Raw genomic sequence first — 20,799 nt, forward strand, 5'->3', positions numbered from 1 at the left:
GATTTTTTTCAAGTAACATATCAGTTTCAAAAACGCAAAACTATGAGAATAAATCCCACCAGACAAGATAAACTGTCACATTTGTCTCTTTCCATCCAATTTGTTTACCAGTAACGTGATTTTGCAGCACTAAGTCCAACAAGCTTGCTTAGAACTGCTTGACTAACGTTAGGTTAGATCATGTCAGTCACGCCTGCATGACTAGCTTAGAATTGCATGACTAATGTTACGTTAGTCAAAATGGGCACCATCCTGACTACTTTACGGGCCCAATAACCCAGCAAACACACAAACGTTTTAAAAACGTTTTAAATAAGTTATATTTTGGCTTTTGGTTTAGGTTAAAACGTTTTAATAATATTAAAATGTCGGGTTATATAAAGGTCATGATAACGTTTTAAAACGTTTTGTATGAAAACACACTACAGCAATATTTTGAAATGTTTTCAAAAATGTTATTGTAAACTATTTTTGCAAACATTTTTGCCAAATATTGTGTCAATACTTAAATAACATTATGTTGAAATATTTGAACCCAGCAAACACAGATATGTTCTTAGAATGTTTTTGTCAAAACATTTTAATACCATTTAAATGTCGGGTTATATTAAGGTCATGAAAACATTTTTAAAACGTTATTGAAAATATTTTGGGCAAATATTTTTCGCAAATATTTTTTCAACCACAAAATAACATTCTGTTTAGAAAGTTTTGTATCAAGTTTTCAAGAATGTTTTTTGGAATGTTATTAAAACGTTTTTATACCATTTATATAACCCGACATTTAAACGTTTTCTGCAAAACATTTTTGTTTGCTGAGCAGTAGATTATCAAAAAATGTTTTTTTAAGGTTATAAAAACGTTTTATACTCTTAATATACCCTTTATATAACCCGACATTTAAACGTTTTCTGACAACCTTTTATAACCTTTTGCGAATGATGTCGAAAACGTTTTGTGTTTGCTGGGAAGGTACGTTTTCTATATTTTTTCGAGCCCTATGATTTCGAGCACGCACCCCCTTACCCACCCCCCTCCCCTTGTCGGCGGCACCGTTGGAATATTCTATTCAATGGAAAGCACGGCGCTAGTTCGCTTGTTCGAGAACGATTTGTGTACAAATCAGAAGTGCATCCAATGGAGCAATCTGCAACTGTTAAACTTCAAATCACTGAAATTGACCATAGCAAAAAGAGTACATTTTGGGTTGTGCTGATTTAAATGGTATATTTTCTCTCGTTGTGTGACCTTTTTTTTGCACGACATCAGTTTTAAACACATTTTTCCAAATTGTATTAAAATTGTGTATGCCCCCCCCCTTCTTCTTCTTCTTCTTCTTCTTCTTCTTCTTCTTCTTCTTCTTCTTCTTCTTCTTCTTCTTCTTCTTCTTCTTCTTCTTCTTCTTCTTCTTCTTCTTCTTCTTCTTCTTCTTCTTCTTCTTCTTCTTCTTCTTCTTCTTCTTCTTCTTCTTCTTCTTCTTCTTCTTCTAAATATATTGTAAGCATAGAACGTTAACAAAGCAAAGAAAAAAATCAACATTTGAGCCCAATGGTTTTGTATATTTCAAACACAGGAATCTTCCGATTTCTGAAATAAAATGCCATATATGTTTCGTTGCTATAGAGTTCAGTCTATAGTAATACTAAGTAACCAAGCTGTTGGCAATAACAACCGGGATAACAAAGAGACAATATTTGAAGCAATATATAATGTTAATGCTTGATTAACAATTAAATATCCAATGATGCATATTTTGCAACTTCTTTGTCACAAGTCATATTTTATTTATAGCAGTCAATATGCTTACAGCTTTTCATTACCGTTTAGCCATATAGTAAGATATTTTCAACATTTTAAAATAATCTCAAATTGATGTACATGTACAGTAATATTTATGTGATAAGAATATTTCATCATTAATTACTATGATGCCACCTGGACATCTATGGTTATACTAATGGTCCGGACCAGTACTTCTTGGAGCTAGTTTTTCACAGTATAAGTGGTTGGTATCTGCCGGGCTATATTTAAGATAAGATGTTGATAAATTCATGAAAGATGAAGTACCGGTACAGAGTGTAATCATCATCGACTGATAAATAAGCTTTTGTTTATACTTATTTGTTGATAAATTCATGAAAGATGAAGTACCCGGTACATGGTGTAATCATCATCGACTGATAAATAAGCTTTTGTTTATACTTAATTTGAAATAACCATTAGTATTATAGTTCCCGTTTATTATAGTCGACACATCTCAAGAAAGTTTTGAGGTAACACGTTGCCTGAACATTTTTGATTATGCCAACGAATACAGTTTTTAAGTAATGCTAATTTAACTCAAGATCATTAGGTTAACAGTACTTAAAGCCATATTATAACATTTCTGTAAAAATAGATTAGTATTATTTATTTTCCATAAAATGTTAGCTTTGGGCGCACAGTGTCATCGCCCCGATATCTTCATGGTAGAAATCGCCATCAGCGCGCGTGCATTATTTTGTCTAATGTCTCTCCCAACAAGTAATATACGCGTTCATCAACCTATAGCATGTATAAGTGCGTAATATTTGTTTGTCTTTTAACATGTCCGAAATGACTAAGAGAACAGCATTTACCATGATAAAATCATTGACATGCACATGTATTTATTTTTTACAGCAGAATGTGAAATATTTATTTATCTTTTAATCTCTTTTAAGTGGAAAAAGAGAATCATCATTCCTGCATTATAATAAAACAGTAAAAACAGTCAGAACATTTTTGTATTGTGTTGATTGATGCATTCTTTTGATTTCACGATGGAACTCTTGATAAACTTGATGCTACCACTGTTACATGTAAAGCCCTCTTCCTTAGTAAAATTGGCACAATTGAGATTTTACCCTTTCGTCTTTAACTAAACATATCTCGAGATTAAAACAGGCACATTGAACAGAATAAACGGCATTTGAGAGCTAAGACTACGCCCTTGACGTTGGTGTAAGCATCATGTCACAACGATGTTTTCTAATTGCCAGAGAGGGCGCTTTACACTTGCACAATTTTTTTTTGAGACAGACTGTATATGTATCTGGAAAGTATAATTATTGAAACCACCGCGGAGTCAATATTTTGTTCCGTTTTTGTATGAATTGATAATAATTATAGTATGCGATCATAGCTATTAACGGTGCATTTAAGGTGGGATATCAAGCATTTTCTATTTTTATCAATACTCAATGTGGTTAATGAGCTAATTTGACTGAAAACGCTCATGGATAGGTAATTTTCGCCGATACATACAGCAAAAATCACGGTACAATGTTCTATGTGTGTGTTCGATAACGATTTGTGTCGCTATGGGTAACCGTGTCTTTTTTTAAACCGATTTCAACAAATGAGGTTTCAAATCTGAGCTACAAGATGCAGCTATTGGCTGTTGGTTCTAATTATGACAACAGACAACTGCTCATAACATAAAATGGACGCTATTGCGATGGATTTATTGGTGTATTGCATCAACAATATAGGGGCCATGCATCCAAAAGGGCTCTATTTAACGGTTTCGTAGGACAGATGTTTCAAATGGACGAATCATATATCAACATGTTCAGAAGAAGAACGCAACTAGAATTCAAATTTCTTTTCGTGTACTTCCCTTGTTTAACATACAAAGTTTACTTCGATTTGCATACATTTCCCTACAAAAAGTATTTTAATAGTATTTTAAAAGACCTTTACATTTGTCGATAAAACTGCTGAACACAATTTCACAATATTACGTGATGTATTTAATATGATGCACTTTAAGTTCTTAGTTTCGAATTAATATTTCTTTCATTTACAGCTCATCTGTGTGTGGTGCAGAGCCACCTTTGCGTTCTGAAAAAAAGACCGGATCCATCAAGAGGCGGCGCCTGGAGATGGTCTCTACCATTTGCAGAAATATGTCTTTGTCACGGCGTGGTAGCACCTGTACATGCCAAAACTTGTCAAAGAAATGATTACGAATATGATGATGGTGATGGTGAGCTATGGTTTATTGATGACCCACATCAACTCACCATGCGCCATCACTGGGAAAAGGAAATACTTGATGACCTCTTGCATCGCACTACATATTGCAGTAAGAAGATTCGTATACACGAAATTTCAAAAATAAAATACCAATAAAGCAACAGCAATAGGCTTAATAGAAAAACAAAAATACTACAACAAGTTTGACAAACGAATATTTACCCATTTATTCAATTTTAATTTCTATCATGCTTATTATATAGGCGCTAGCAAATATAATGATTTTTAAATGCATCATAATAGCATGATGATTACAATAAAGTATCATCATCATTAGAACCGCGATGATACAATGATGATGATTATGATGATGGATGATCATCGTATTCGTCGTCGTCATTGATATCACCAAAGTCATTAATGTTATTATGCGTCAATATTAATTAACGTGTAATGCTTAATAGAGCAGGAACGCCTTATATTTGACGAGCAGTTTAAGGGCTGGGGTATGAACGTTTGGACAGTATTTATTGTGGGACATTAGAGCACATCAGACATATCGAATTGCATTCTGAATACGAAGAATGTCCTTCTGATATCAAATAATTTTGATTTTTTGAAATTCGCAATGTAATACACATTTTATGGCAAATGAATGGGGTATGAACGTTTGGACAGTATTTATTGTGGGACATTAGAGCACATCAGACATATCGAATTGCATTCTGAATACGAAGAATGTCCTTCTGATATCAAATAATTTTGATTTTTGAAATTCGCAATGTAATACACATTTTATGGCAAATGATTAAAAATTGATATTTTGATATTTAACAGTACTCGAAGTAAACTTTATAAATCTGATGATTTATACTTAAAGTGTATGTAGGTGGGTTGAAAAGCCGACGAGCAATTGGAAGTTTTTTCCCAAAACACCAAAACAAAATAGGTCTTTTTGGGAAAAAATCCATATCTTCAATATGAAAGGTCAACATTTTCAATTGATCGTCGGCTTTTCCTCTCAGCTACATACACTTTAAGAATATATCATTAGATTTATAAAATTTACTTCGAGGACTGTTATATATCAAAAATGTGAAAAATATCAATATTTAATAATTTGTCATAAAATTTGTATTATATCGTGAATTTCAAAAATGAAAATTATTTGATATCAGAAAGACATTCTTCGTATTCAGAATGCAATTCGATATATCTGATGTGCTCTCATGTTCCAAAAAAAACCTGTCGAAACGTTCAAACGCTAATTCCAGATCCCTTAAAGGCCAATATTGGAATGTCATCTTTCCCTGGGTAAGATATGACACCAGGCCAGCCCATGGCCAGAGGGTAACATGAGTAGGTTTGTTTCACCTTGAAGGCAAGGATAGTCTTGCAAATATGGGCCAACTTTCCCTCAGGCCGTCTAATATGCCATGAATTAGTTGGACTACAACTGCTATCTACTGGTCAGTTTATACTCCTATTTCCACACCTGTTATTTTTAACTAAATTACAATTGATCATACACGTCACATTTGCACCCGAATGATGAGTGAGACGGTATACCGCAAAAATACAAGATTGCCACATGGTTTTTTTTCTATCGGTCCTGTGGAATACCGCTCATTTTTCACTTTACACCCAAATTAGAGTTTGCGTTTTTTAGAAAACATATACCGACATAGTATTCGCATTGCCATAATTCTCAAACATAAAAGCACGGAATATGGTTTTACTCCAATATTAAAAGGAGTTACTATATTAACTCAATTGGTAGATTCCGCGTATCAACTAATTGTAAGCGGGCAAATACAGGTTCAAACTCCACTGGTCGCTCTATTGAGTTTTTGATCACAATATTTCTCAATATTTCCACTTTAATTTACTTCGAGAAAGTACATTTGTGACCGCCCACCACGAAACGCTCGTAAAGTCGGCCCGGTCAATTTTGTTTTATCTCATGACTGTTTAGAAAATATATATCATAAGCTTTACAATGATATATCATTTGACTTCAAACGATATCCAGAAGCGGAGTTATGGTTTGTTGAAATTTGCTCCTTCAGCAAAAGGGTACCTTATTTCGGCGCTATGTGTCTCTTTTTACACATTGCTGGTAATAAATATCAATGGCGGTCTCTTCAAATCATCTCCAAGTCAACGAGGTTCAGGAATGTCTTTTCATTGTTAATTGTTGGTTAACCCACCACTTGAACAGGATTTAGCCAAAGCAATAAAAAAAAACCAAGACTAGAGACATTACGAATTCTATACATACGTATGTATAAGCCTCTTCAACAATATTATTAATGAGTGGTTTAAAAGGTGTTTTATTGGTTCTAGCAAAATGAGAAACATGTAACACCAAATTGAGGTACTTATGCACATTGTGCACTGTAACTCAGAATACAATTTGCCGACTTTATGACCGGTTTGTGGTGGACGGTCACATTTACGAATAAGTCTAAATAATATTTCACAAGTTTATAGATATACTTATTTGGCAGTTAATGTGATCGATGCTGTTTTTGAACGGGCCAAAATAAGACATTATGATTTTTATTTTTTTTCCCGAAAGATTACCTGTTTTGCATTCTTCAATGATACAAACTGATTAGCCCACCAAATTGAAGGTCAATATCTTATTTACTCTTCATTTATAGCCAATAATGACAGAATAAAAAGATCAAAATTATTTTATATCACGAAGACAATTCTCGTATTCAGAATTCAATTTGTCTGATGTACTCTCAGGTCCCACAAAATACTCTGCAAATATTGGTGTCCGATTCCTTAACCTAAAGATATAAACAGCAATATAACGCGTATACTGCAAATGTATCCAAACCTTATCAATGCCACTATCATTTGTTATAATATCATAATGAATAATTTTACATAGCCAAAAAGTGAACGTTCTTTACAGAAACTGACTTTTAAGTCCATTTCGAAAACGTATCTTATTTCATACAGAATGTACTTTGGGTACTGATAACTGTGACGCAAATGCTGTTTGCACCAATATCCCCGTTGGTTCCTTCACATGTGCATGTATTGCCGGCTACAGTGGAGATGGAGTAACATGCACAGGTTAGTCTATTTTGTCCCATATCATCATTCTATTTATTTCTAGTAATTGTCACCCATTCGAGAGTCATACTACTTTTTGGAAATCATGGAAATGGTGCATTCGTATCGATATTTTCAACCAATATTGTGTAAGTGATCATTTAAACAGGATACATTAAATAGTACAAGCGAAGCTAATTCATACAAGCATTGATTATTGAGTTCAAAGTCTATCGTGTTTCACAGTACAAAAACATTTTAACTTTTCTTTTGATGATAATTCCAATTTTTTTCACCAATATTATTATATACATATTTCATACATTTTTGTACAGACATTAATGAATGTAATTTGACTACTGATAACTGTGACGCAAATGCTGCTTGTAACAATACCGTTGGTTCCTTTACATGTGCATGTAATGCCGGTTACAATGGAGATGGAGTAACATGCACAGGTTAGTCTATTTTGTGCCATATCACCATTCTATTTATTTCTAGTAATTGTAAACCATTCGCGAGTCATACTTCCTTTTGGAAACTGTGCATTCGTATCGACATTTAAAACTATATGATTGCTTTACGTTTTCAAAACAAATCCGCTCAATTACAAGAATATAACTTTCATTTTGATTTAGCCCAATTTTGTTTGTACCTAATAAATTATGACTTGTTTCATACAATTCGTTACAGATGATAATGAATGTACTTTGGGTACTGATAACTGTGACACAAATGCTGCTTGCACCAATACCGTTGGTTCCTTTACATGTGAATGTAATGCCGGTTACAATGGAGATGGAGTAAATTGCACAGGTTAATCTATTTTGTGCCAAATATCACTATTCTATTTATTTCAAATAATTGTCACCCCAATAATACATGAAATACAATGTGATTGCTTTACGTTTTTAAAACAAATCCGGTCAGTTACAAGAAACATTTTAACTCTTATTTTGATTATAGCTCAATATTGTTTGTACCTAATAAGTTATGACTATTTCACACAATTCGTTACAGATGATAATGAATGTACTTTGAGTACTGATAACTGTGACTCAAATGCTGCTTGCGCTAACACAGATGGTTCCTTCACATGTGCATGCAATGCCGGTTACGGTGGAGATGGAGTGAATTGCACAGGTTAGTCGTTATTAACTAAATGCAAACTATAGATGGCGCTATTTATCCTAAATTTGCAAGTGGTAGGTGATAAATACTGGCATTAAAACACCTGTAATAGGTGAAACAAGCAACAAGGAAAGTTTATAAACATATTTTATCAAACAATAAAAGGAATTATTTGTATTAAAACCTTGAAAGAGCAATTTCCAGTAACTAAATAGCGCCAATAAATTTACTTATAGTAATTGTCAACCATTCGCGAGTTATACTACATTTTCGAAATGATGCATTAAACATGATACATTAAATTGTCAAGCTAAGCCAATTGATTCAAACATTATTTAGTTCAAATTGTATCGTCTTTCAGATTGTGACTCATTTCATACATTTTTGTACAGACATTGATGAATGTAACTTGAGTACTGATAACTGTGACGCAAATGCTGATTGCAGAAATACCGACAGTTCCTTTGCATGTGTATGTAACGACGGTTACAATGGAGATGGCGTAGCATGCACAGGTTAGTCTATTTTGTGCCATAGCAGTAATTTCAACCCAATAATACATGAAAGAAAAATTACTTTTTGGAAATAATGCTGTCCTATCAACATATTCATCTGCGATGTGAACAATCAAACATGATGCATAATGTTGCCTAGAAAACCCAATTTATATTTATTCATTTATTGAATTGTATTATACGAGGGTCGTTCAAAAAGTTCTACCTGTTGGGTCATAACTTTTGTTTTATTAAAGGTAGCTGTTATTAAACAAAACAAAAGTTATGACCCAACAGGTAGAACTTTTTGAATGACCCTCGTATCATGTTTTAGAGTTTCAACTTTCCTTTTGATTAGCTCAATTCAGTTTGTATCTAAACAATTCGTTACAGATGATAATGAACGTACTTTGGGTACTGATAACTGTAACGCAAATGCTGCTTGCACCAATACCAATGGTTCTTTCACATGTACATGAAATGCCGGTTACAGCGGCGATGGAGTAACATGCAAAGCTTAGTCTGTCTTGTGCAATAGCACGGTTCTATTTATTTCAAATAATTTTCACCCCAAAATACAAGAGAGTCCAACTATTTTTTTTTTTTTTTTTTTGCAAATGGTGCATTCCTACCGAAATTTTCATACACTGTGGAGGAGTTTGATGTATTGACTTTGCTTTGCATTAATATATGGCACTTAAATTCTTGTAATTTGGTAGGGTCCGCGGTATTCACTCAAGTTACTTTATTCTTGTACAAAATGTTTCTATTTTGAATACTCCAGTTTGCGTCGATCATCTGGGAATGGAAAATGATGACATACCAGATGAGAATATTAAGGCATCATCAGAGTACTCTGCAGGTTACATTACAAGATACGCCACAGATGGAAGGCTGAATGATCCAAAGTGTTGGACAGCGGCTCTTACCCAGACAGAAACAATTTGGATACAAGCTGATATAGGTAATCACACCGCACCATGTAGAATGTTCGATGTAACATATCGACGTTTCTTAAAATCGAAAAGATGTTACGTAGAATATCTGGTAGAAATATATTATCAATTTTACGTCACCAAACATTACTGGAAATAGAATACTATAGAATTTAAATCACGGTTGTTTGATGTGACCATTGATTAATTTTTCTAACAAAACATTGTTATAAAGTTCAATTCTAGACCTGGATAATACCAACAGCTATCGCACTAATAAACTGTATATACACATATATATTTGTAGCAAATGTTAACATAGATTTTCGTTTCTATTAAAATTATTCATTTTTTTCTTTTTTTTGTGGTAATTTTAATTCTATAAACTGTAGATTTGTGTGCAAATTGAGGGCGCTATTTACATATATTTGAAATTTAAAATAGCCAAATAATATGAGTTATACATTTTCATACATTTTGTGAGTTTTTTGAAAATTCCCTTGTCAGTTGTTAGTCTGCTGATGTTCTAATACCATTTTACAAGTGTCCATACCTTGTTAAATAGCGCCATCATTGTTCAACTTTTCTTAAAAATGAATCAGTTTTACATGCCATCAAACAACCGTGATATATGTTCAGTGATTACTCTGAAATAATTCTAAGTGACTAGTTTGAGTCAATTGCTGACTCGAGTTGACTCGGGCAAATTTTTGACTTAACAATTTCTTGACTTGACTTGACTTGACAATGTGTATGACTTGTTTTGACTTGACATGTGACTCGCCCACAGTGTACTTGACTTGACGGGGGACTATTTACAACACTGGCACTCACCCCAGCACCATATCACACACACACACACACCCCACCACCCCACACACACACACACCCACCCCTACACTACCACATTAATCATTGCACAAAAACTCAACTTATTAAGGGTAAGGGGTATGAACGTTTGGACAGTATTTATTGTGGGACATCAGAGCACATCAGACATATCGAATTGCATTCTGAATACGAATAATGGCCTTCTGATATCAAATAATTTTGATTTTTTGAAATTCGCAATGTAATACACATTTTATGGCAAATCATTAAAGATTGATAGTTTTGATATTTAACAGAACTCGAAGTAAACTTTATATATAAAATCTGATGATTTCTACCTAAAGTGTATGTAGGTAGGATGATAAGCCGACGATCAATTGAAAATTTTGACCTTTCGTATTGAAGATATGGATTTTTTTTCCCAAAACACCAAAAAAAATTAGGTCTTTTGGGGGAAAAAATCATTTCTTCAATATGAAAGGTCAAAATTTTCAATTGATCGTCGGCTTTTCCTCCCAGCTACATACACTTTAAGACTATATCATTAAATTTATAAAAGGACTGTTATATCTCCAAAATGTGAAAAATATCAAATTTTAATAATTTGTCATAAAATTTGTATTATATCGTGAATTTCATAAAATGAAAATTATTTGATATCAGAAAGACATTCTTCGTATTCAGAATGCAATTCGATAGGTCTGATGTGCTCTCATGTCCCACAAAAATGCTGTCGAAACGCTCAAAACGCTTATTCCAGTTCCCTTAAAATATCAAACAAATCACTAAGCCTGAATTAGCAGATCAGTCATATTATGGACCAGGGCTTTTCTTGAATCTTTTGGTTATCAACCTGTACTCTTAACTTTTATCGGGGGGCTCTCTACGTGTATGATTAGTCAGATTAGCTATAAGCAGTCAAGTTAGCTCAATCGATAAGGCGTTCGACTCCGGTGCGAGAGGTTGCTCTCGGGTAAAAAAAAAAGAAATTTCCCTGGTCAAGGAACTTACCCGTACGAAACTTGGGGAGCTGATCCTGGCTTCGAAGGTCTATTGTCATGGTGGTTTGATGCAGGGCCGGATTTACCATTGGGCCAGATGGACCCCCAAATTGTTATGTTCATGTTCCTTTTAGCCCGTAAACACCATATTTTGGACCAAAATGTGATAAAATAGCGCGCTTTGCACACACTGGCCCCTTGTACAGCAACAAAATATGCTCGTTCCTAGCTCTATTAATTATGTAATGCTTCCGCCGCTACTGTCGATCACTCCCTATTTATAAACCAAAACTTGGCCACTTGAGTGCATATGCCTTCCTCAGAGTGAGTTTGGGGGCCTCCAAATTTTGCCTAGCCCAGGGCCTCCTAAAAGGTAAATCCGGCCCTGGTTTGATGAGACCATTTATTAATGTTTCTAACAAACATTGCATAATTAGGCCTTAACAATACAGCAGCCATCACACTAATAAATATTTGCATATATTTTTAGCTATTTTTTAACTTAAATTTTCTTTGGTTTGTCAATTTCTTCACATTTTCTGCCTTTTTGAGGTAATTTTTATTCTATAAACTGTATAATTATATGTGTGCAAGTTGAAAGCGCTATTTAAATACATTTTAAATTTAATTTAGCCCAATTTTATTATGTTTTCCTTTCATTTCATGATAAAAAGTAGTTTGAAATGTTTCTTGCTTTATGCTACTTAGTATTAATTTTTATGATGTTTTAATGCCATTATACGAGTATCTACCACTTGTAAAGATGCAAACAAGATTTAAGATCAATAGCGCCATCAGTGTTTAATTTTTCTTAAAAATGAACAGAGTTCTACGTGCCATCAAACAACCGTGTTGTGGAAAGTCTAGGGTGTGCGCTTCTTAGCGGCAAGTCCACGTGTTGTTGTTTAACGGTTTATGGAATGAGGCTTGTGGATCAACGTTCAGGCGTTTTGCGTGGTCTTTTTCTTAATCTGAAAATGAGTCGGATACAATGCGTCATCACCTTATTGTATAAAATACACGGTTGCCAAAAAAAGTACCTCGTACTCGAGCTAATGGGATTGCACACTAAATACACTAAATAATCTTCCCCTCGAGATAAGCGAATCTTGACCTCTCGTTTATTAAGCGGAGTCTCTTACCACTTTTTTTACCACTGAGCTACCGAGGCTTGGTGGCATTAAAGAACTAAATGTTACCTAAAGGATTTCTTTCAAATTCCCTTATTTCTCCAGCTTTTCTAGTGACAAGCATGCTGAAGAAATTTTTGATCTTCAAGTTAAAAATAAGTTTACTATAATGATAGACAAAGATAAAAAGACTAGTTTGCGTCTGACGTCACTGTCAATCAAATTCTCTTGTCCTTGATTGGCTAATGTCCTTGATTGGCTAATAGCGCGTATAAGGAAGGTCGATTCATCTGGCTGGTGCCGATCGGAGAAAAGGAATAGTAGTGAATGGCGAAAAATACGTACTCTTACAAGGCAAAAAGCAACTTTTCTAGGCATTGTGGACATGGTGCCTTCACCAAAGAAAGTTTCCTACTATTAAGACCTAACTTTTGAGATGGTTTGAATGTTTGTTGGTGCAAAATTAACAATAAGGCGCCAGGTTTTACCGCCGTGTTCAGCAACTCATATCATCACGACACTTGTAAACAAACCGTGCTCGGAGTTTGATTGACATATGACGTCAGACGCAAACTAGTCTTTATATCTTTGTCTTTCATTATACAGCAAATCACATAGCTTAACAAATACTGTTTCAATTTACTTTATTATTAGGTTACCTGACCTATGTATCTGGTGTTATAACCCAGGGTGATGGTTACACTGGTGTACAACCTGACTGGGTGACAAAATTCACAGTGTCAATATTCATGACTTCTGTGACTACTAGTGCCAATGAGGTGTTTGTTGAAGATCATGATGGAAGAGCAATTGTAAGTAATGACTGCATGTATCTACGAGGGTCATTCAAAAAGTTCTACCTCCATCATAACATCTCTGTTATCTTAAGTGCCAGAATATTGAAATAATTATACTCTGAAATCTAGGCTACAAAATAAAAGTTATGTGATGAAAATATGATTTTTGGTACATCGGAAACGGTTAAAAACTGAAGCCAAAAGTTTAGTAAGCATTACAAGTAAGCTTTGGGTAATCTCCATAAAAATGTTTTCAAGATGTGGTTGTCCAACTGCTTACTCAGGATAAATATGTTGGTCTTATTTGAGCTCCCTGACATGCCATTGGACCAAAATGAAACATGTTTTATATGAAAGGAAAACATCGAAGGGTTCAACAGACCCACAAATGTTAGCAAAATTTGTCAGATTTCGACCAGACCACGTTTAGGGTAATTCGTAATTACGTCATATTTTATGAATACTCCAGTTTGCGTATTGCCCAAAAACATTTCTTACAATCATCCACAAAATTCAAAGACTTGGCACAAGTCTAAGGATTCAAAATGTATAGTATAGGCCGTGAGCTTGCTCTTAAATTTAATGTTCTATGTAATTTTGATAACTGATTATAAAATATTGTTGAGATCTCAGAGGGGGTTATTTATCAATTTCTATGTTTCTTGCACAACCCCAACTATTTCGCGGGCACCGTCCCGTTATTTAGCGGGCTCATCCCGTTATTGCTTAGCGGGCTCATCCCGTTATTGCTTAGCGGGCTCATCCTGTTATTGCTTAGCGGGCTCATCCCGTTATTGCGGGATGAGTCATCCCGTTATTTAGCGGGCCCACATTATTTTGCGGGATGAGTCCTCCCATTATTGCGGGATGACTCATACCAGGATGTGTGCCCATAGTCCCATACTCAACACAGACTCCACCCACGCTTTAGCGGGCCCCCAGCAGAGCCCAAAAGTGTATATAAGGAGCAGTGGATCAGAGCTGAGAGTCATTCAGAGCTTAGCTTTTGACCAGACAACATCTATGTCATTCACTCTGTGTGTAGATACACTGAACAATAATAACTCTATATAGTAACCTACAGCTTGTGTGTGTGAGACTTATTTACTAGTCACTCTCTATATCCAAGAACTCAACACTGGTGGCAAGCGCTGGGATAAGAGCTACAACACTAAATCGAAATAGTCCTTTTAAAGACACGCTACCAATAATAATTCATCATGCCTGGACGTAAAAAGAGGCAATCAGGGCCAACTGTAGAAGATGATTTTGATGATCAATATGATGACCAAATTCAGCAATTAAGAAGACAAATAAAGGAGCTAGAAGATAAGAGTAAAGCTGATAGGCATAAGAGTGAAGCTGATAGGACAAAAATAAAAGAATTGGAAGAGAAGAGTGAAGCTGACAGGACAAAAATAAAAGAGCTAGAAGGGAAGAATCAAGTTGTGGAAGTGAAGATGAAAGAATTGAAAGCTGATAGAGAGAAAATAGAAGATGAACAAAGAGGGAAGATTAATGAGTTAGAAGATGAAAACAAAGCAAGGAAAGAAGAAACTAAAGAGTCAAAAGAAGAAAATAAGGCAATGAGAGAAGAAATTCAACAGCTCAAGGCAGCTCTGAAAGAGAAGGGTCAAAAGGTCATCGACCAGCAACACATCATTAATAAGAAAGATCAAGAAATACAAGCCTTAGATGAAGAAGCAACTCAGTTGGAGGAAGAAAGAAACGAGCTGGCGAAAGAAAAGAAAATACTAATTGGGAGAAATAATGAGTTACAAGCACAACTGGGTCATTTACAAGTACAACTGGAGGACAAACACAAGTCAGAGGAAGCAAAGCAAGAAAAGATTGCATGTTTGGAACAAAATATGGTGGATATCGACAAGTCAAAAACTCTGCAAAATGATAGACTTATGGCACACAATTTAGAGCTACAAGATGAAATTATTAATCTAAAACAAAAGACAGAGGAGGTAGCCAGGTTAAAAGATAGGCAAATAGAGCAACTTCAGGCAGAGAAATTACAGGTGCAGTCAACTCTGCAAGAACAAGAAAACAGAGAAAGGCATTTTAGGAAAGCAGCAGATGAGGAAATGAAAAGGATGGATTCAGAGGTCAGAATGGCCCAAACAGAGGCAGCTCAATCCCTGGAAGAAGCCAAAACATTCAGCATTAGATATACACAACCAACTGCGCAGTCATCAAAGACTGGCAATACTTTCTCGCAGCAAGGAAATAACACAACAAAATTCCAAGTACCAATGCCAAAACCAAAATTGTTCAATGGGAAAAATTGGGAAGGTTTCATTGCACAGTTTCAGAGTATGGCAGAGTACTCTGGATGGGATGACGAGACTAAAAGACTTCGCCTGTTACACCATGTGACTGATGAGGCATCACAGTTTGTTTACAACATGTGTGACGAGACTACAAGGAGCTCTTATACTAAACTGTTGAAAGCGCTTCGTCAACGGTTCGGAGAACATCACACGCCATCTAGTTACATCGCAAAACTTGACGCCATGAAATACAACCAAAAGGACTCCCTGGCTGAATATGCAACTAACATCTGTTTCTATGTAAGGCACGCTTGGCCAAGCATAGATGAGGATACAAGAAGTGAGATGGAAGTTGAGTATTTCATCAGGAACTTGGGGGATCCTGGCATGATCAGAACTGTGGGGAATCAGAACCCCAGCACATTAGATGAGGCAAGAGATTGTGTCGAGAGATACATTGACATTGAAGACTGCATGAAGCCAAGAAGAAATCCGATACGGGCGGTCCACTTTGAAGGTGTTTCTGAGAGCCCTCATGACCTGACGGACTCTAGATTTCAACGGTTTGAAGAGGAAGTAGCTAGACGACTAGAAAGAGAGCTGGCTGCCAAGATCGAGGAAAAAATGGAACAGTTGGCAGCTCTCCAACGACCAAGACGATTTAATAATAGACCATCTGGACCGAGAAGACAATCAGGACCTCCCAGATGTTATAACTGCAATGAGCCGGGACACTATTCAAGACAGTGTCCTCACCCGCCACAACAACAGACATCACAGCCATGGGCAAGACCAGAACCATCACAACCACACCCAATGCAGCCACGCCTACAACAGTCAAATGGGAATGACATCCGACCACACCCTCAACAACAGTGGCCACCACAATCTGTACCCAGCCAGCAAAACAACCAAAGACCATCACCTATTAGGTCTACCCTCAACCAAGCTACCAGTGAAACCAGCAGTGGGCAACATAGTGCAGTAGTCACCGGAAATGGAAATTACCCGTTGGTATACTTCCAGTGACCGTGCCTGATGGCCAAGGTACGGTCAAGGAGTATACCAAGATACCGATAAGACGACAAATTGATAAGTTTGGAGTTTCTGCATTATTACCAGTACAAATTCATGGGGCATCTACCAAAATACCTGTGGACACTGGTGCTGCAGTTACCATCATGTCAACACGCCTTTTTAACAGAATACCTGACGGTCTAAAACCATGTCTTAAACCATGTATGAAAGTAAAGCTGGAAGCAGCAGACGAGAAGTGTATAGCTGTCGATGGGATAGCTGAAGTAAAGTTGAAAATTGGCTCTCAAACATTTGTGTGGGAAGTTTACGTCGCACCGATCCAAGATGAGGGACTACTGGGGTTTGACTTCTTATATTATTTCGATTGTGCCTTTGAGGCACGAAGAGGAGTACGAATTAATGGTCAATGGACCACTTGTGAAGTTCAGATGGGACCCCCGAAAGCGCCAAGAGTAAGTCTGGTGGAGCAGACAACAATACCAGCACTTAGCGAGTGTGTGGTTGAAGGAAAAGCCGATTTTAAGCAATTTGGAACCCGTCACGGAGTGGTTGAGCCCAGCTCTCGTTATTCTGTTAATAAGATGTATAAAGATGATGATGATATAAGCCTGATAATTGGAAACTCCCTTATCGACACTAAAAGACAAGATGTGGGAATACCAGTGAGAGTTATGAATCCGACTAATGAGGACATTGTTTTGTACAAGGGAACTACACTTGGGTATGTTGATGAAGTTGACTCTATAGAACATGTGTTAGCAGAAGCAGAACACAGCGAAAAGTACCAAGATGAAAAAGAGGAAATCAGATTCCCTGTGTGTAATGTTCATGTGCACCCAAATGACAAGTCAAAAGTTGAGGAAATGGGCAGATTAAAGAGTAATAGTATGGAGAGTTCTGATGTCAACATTAGTTCCTGGTGTGAGGATCTGCAAGAGTTATATCAGAGAAGTTGTATAGATCTTGATAGTGAGCAGCAAGTCAATTTGGCAAGACTATTGAATAACAATATCGACTGTTTCGCTACATCACCTACTGACTTGGGAAGAACTTCGGTCATACAACATGAAATTGACACTGGGGATGCTCTACCAGTCAAATCAGCACCACGCAGGCCTCCAATGGCATTCGCAGGTGAAGAAGAAAAGGTTATTCAACAGCAACTAGATGCAGGGGTACTCAGACCTTCCACATCACCATGGGCATCAGCACTTGTCTATGTCAGGAAGAAATGCGGAGGAGTTCGCGCTTGCGTGGATTATCGCCGCGTCAATGATTTGACCAAAAGTGCGCATATCCTTTGCCTAAAATAAGCGAGTGTCTGGACTGCTTGGGAGATGCTAAGTTTTTCTCTACTCTGGACATGCAGTCAGGGTATTGGCAAATCGAAGTGAAGGAATCTGACCGACCTAAAACAGCAGTTGTAACCAGAGGAGGGTTGTACGAATATGTCACCATGCCATTTGGCTTATGTGGGGCGCCAGCAAGTTTTACTCGCTGTATGGAGTTGATATTTCGCAAACTTCAATGGAAGACTCTGCTCATCTACATTGACGATCTTATTGTCTTCTCCCCCTCTGTCTCTAGCCATTTGGGACACTTGGAAGAAGTTTTCTATCGACTCAAGAAAGCTGGGTTAAAGCTCAAACCAAGCAAATGCAATTTACTCAAGACAGAAGTAGCATTTTGGGACACATAGTAACCCAAGACGGAGTGAAGACCGACTCTGCAAAGGTGGACGCTATTAGCAATTGGCCAGTACCTAAGAACCTCACAGAAGTTAGATCTTTCTTGGGAATAACAAGTTACTACCGACGATTTATACAAGGATATGCTCAAATTGCCCATCCTCTTAACCGGTTACTGGAAGCTGGACATGTGTTTTCTTGGGATGATGATTGTCAAGTAGCATTTCAGAAACTTAAAGAAGTTTTAATGAGTGACCAAGTCATGGCCTACCCAAACAGCCATGACAAATTTGTTCTGGACACAGATGCTTCCAACACAGCAATAGGTGCGACCCTTTCTCAGATACAATGGAGCGAAAAACAACAGGAAATGTTAGAGCGCCCAATTGCATATGCAAGTAAAACTATGACTAAAACTCAACGACGCTACTGTACAACTCGTCGTGAACTTTTGGCAGTGGTATTCTATGTGTGGTACTTCCGTCATTACTTGTTGGGTAGGGAGTTTCTCATACGGACTGACCACAGCGCTCTCCGATGGGTGATGTCATTCAAAGAACCAGAAGATCAGATGGCGAGGTGGATTGAAATCTTGACTCAATTTATCTTCAAAATAGTTCATCGAAGTGGCAAGAAGCACTTAAATGCAGACAGTTTAAGCAGAATTCCATGTGACCCAGATGACTGCAATTGTTATGATGGTCAAACCATTCTAGCTGAATTACCATGCGGAGGATGTGACAAATGTCATAAGAAACACCAAATGTGGTCTGGCTTCTTTGAAATAGATGATATGATGTCGGTGAATGTCAGATGCATTCATTACACAATGATGGATCAAGAAGAAGATCATACTTCCCCAGTGACAAACATGGAAAATAACAAAGATGAAGACTTATATGCACTTGAAGACTCTTCATTTCATCAAGTTGACCACGATTGCGGCAAAAGTGATTTCATCATACCTCCAACTCCCTATAAAACAACAAAGAGTGAACAATCATCCTCCATCAAGAAGCCAATCTTGAGAGTGAAACACCAAACTTGTGACACTAACATCTCTCATCACTCACTCAGTGCAGCTAAAACAACAAAAATACCTAGTACAGATGAAAATGGTGTTAATCAGGATTGCTTGAAGTTTACCACTAGACCAGTGAAACCAATAACTTGTATAAATAGTGATGATGATGAGGATGCAACTGGCTATAGAATCCATCAAGAAGAAACTGATACTGAAGACTGTGGTGTTAGGGCGACATGGATTGAAGGGTATACATATGACAAGCTCAAGGAGATACAAGAAGAAGATGCAGATTTGGAGCCTATCATCAAAAGCCTTAACCAAAGTCCAGATAGACCAAGTCGTGAAGTAATTCATGACAAAAGCCCAGTGTGTAGGAACTTATGGTTGCTATGGGATCAGCTTAAGTTGGTGGACGGAGTGCTTTTCAAGCATCATATTGAGAAGGGCAGTAATCAAGCAAAGCTTTTGTTGGTGGTTCCCAAGAAACTGCAAAATGAGATTGTACATTCTGCACACAACCCTGTGACATCAGGACACCTGGGGACAAAGAAGACACTCAGCAAGATCAAGCGCTTATTTTACTGGTACAAGATGAAGGAAACGGTATATGTATGGGTGAAGAAATGCGCTTCATGTGGTGCAAGAAAGAGACCAAGTAAGACCCCAAGAGCTGCCATGAAAGACTACCGTGTGGGTGCACCAATGGATAGAGTTTGTATTGATGTCTGTGGACCCTTTCCGATCTCGGATGAAGGAAATAAATACATCTTGGTAGTCGGTGATTGTTTTACACGGTGGATAGAAGCGTATGCCATGCCGGACCAGACAGCCAAAACGATAGCTGACAAACTAACCAAGGAATTCTTCTCTCGCTTCGGTCTACCACTCGAGCTGCATTCTGACCAAGGGCGATCATTCGAATCGGAATTGTTCCAGCAGCTATGCAAAGTACTAGATATCCACAAGACAAGGACTTCCTCATACCATCCAATTGGTAATGCAATGATTGAGCGTTTCAACCACACATTAGTAACTCTCATCTCAGCATATGTGGATCAGGAGCAGCGTCAATGGGATGTGAATGTACCTTTGCTAACATCAGCATACAGAAGTTGTCTACATGAGGCTACAGGGTTCTCACCGAATATGTTGATGTTAGGCCGAGAAACTAATGCTCCCATGGACCTACTTTATGGGCCTATCTTACATGAACACGAAACAGATCTTTCCACACCAGTGAATGAAAGTGAATATGTTGCAAATCATGCTGACACAATGCAGAGGGTTTACCAGCTTGTTCGGGAAAATATGGCAAAAGCCGGTGAACGACAGAAGAGAGACTATGATGCACGAATATCCACGAATAATTATAAT

General features: G+C 36.9%; 1 protein-coding gene across 1 annotated transcript; it reads left to right on the forward strand.

Annotated features, from left to right (window-relative positions):
- The first annotated feature begins 14,011 nt into the window (after positions 1-14,011).
- LOC140139196 (uncharacterized) lies at positions 14,012-16,701 on the forward strand. The gene has a single exon (XM_072160977.1). It carries the CDS (start codon positions 14,611-14,613, stop codon positions 16,699-16,701), a length of 2,091 nt encoding a protein of 696 aa, XP_072017078.1. The 5' UTR covers positions 14,012-14,610.
- The last annotated feature ends 4,098 nt before the right edge of the window (positions 16,702-20,799 follow it).

The sequence above is a fragment of the Amphiura filiformis genome, chromosome 18 (assembly GCF_039555335.1).
Source record: "Amphiura filiformis chromosome 18, Afil_fr2py, whole genome shotgun sequence".
NCBI lineage: Eukaryota > Metazoa > Echinodermata > Ophiuroidea > Amphilepidida > Amphiuridae > Amphiura > Amphiura filiformis.

Excerpts from the sequence above, each read along its gene's own strand:
- LOC140139196 (XM_072160977.1), top strand. The coding sequence starts at position 14,611 with ATGCCTGGACGTAAAAAGAGGCAATCAGGGCCAACTGTAGAAGATGAT.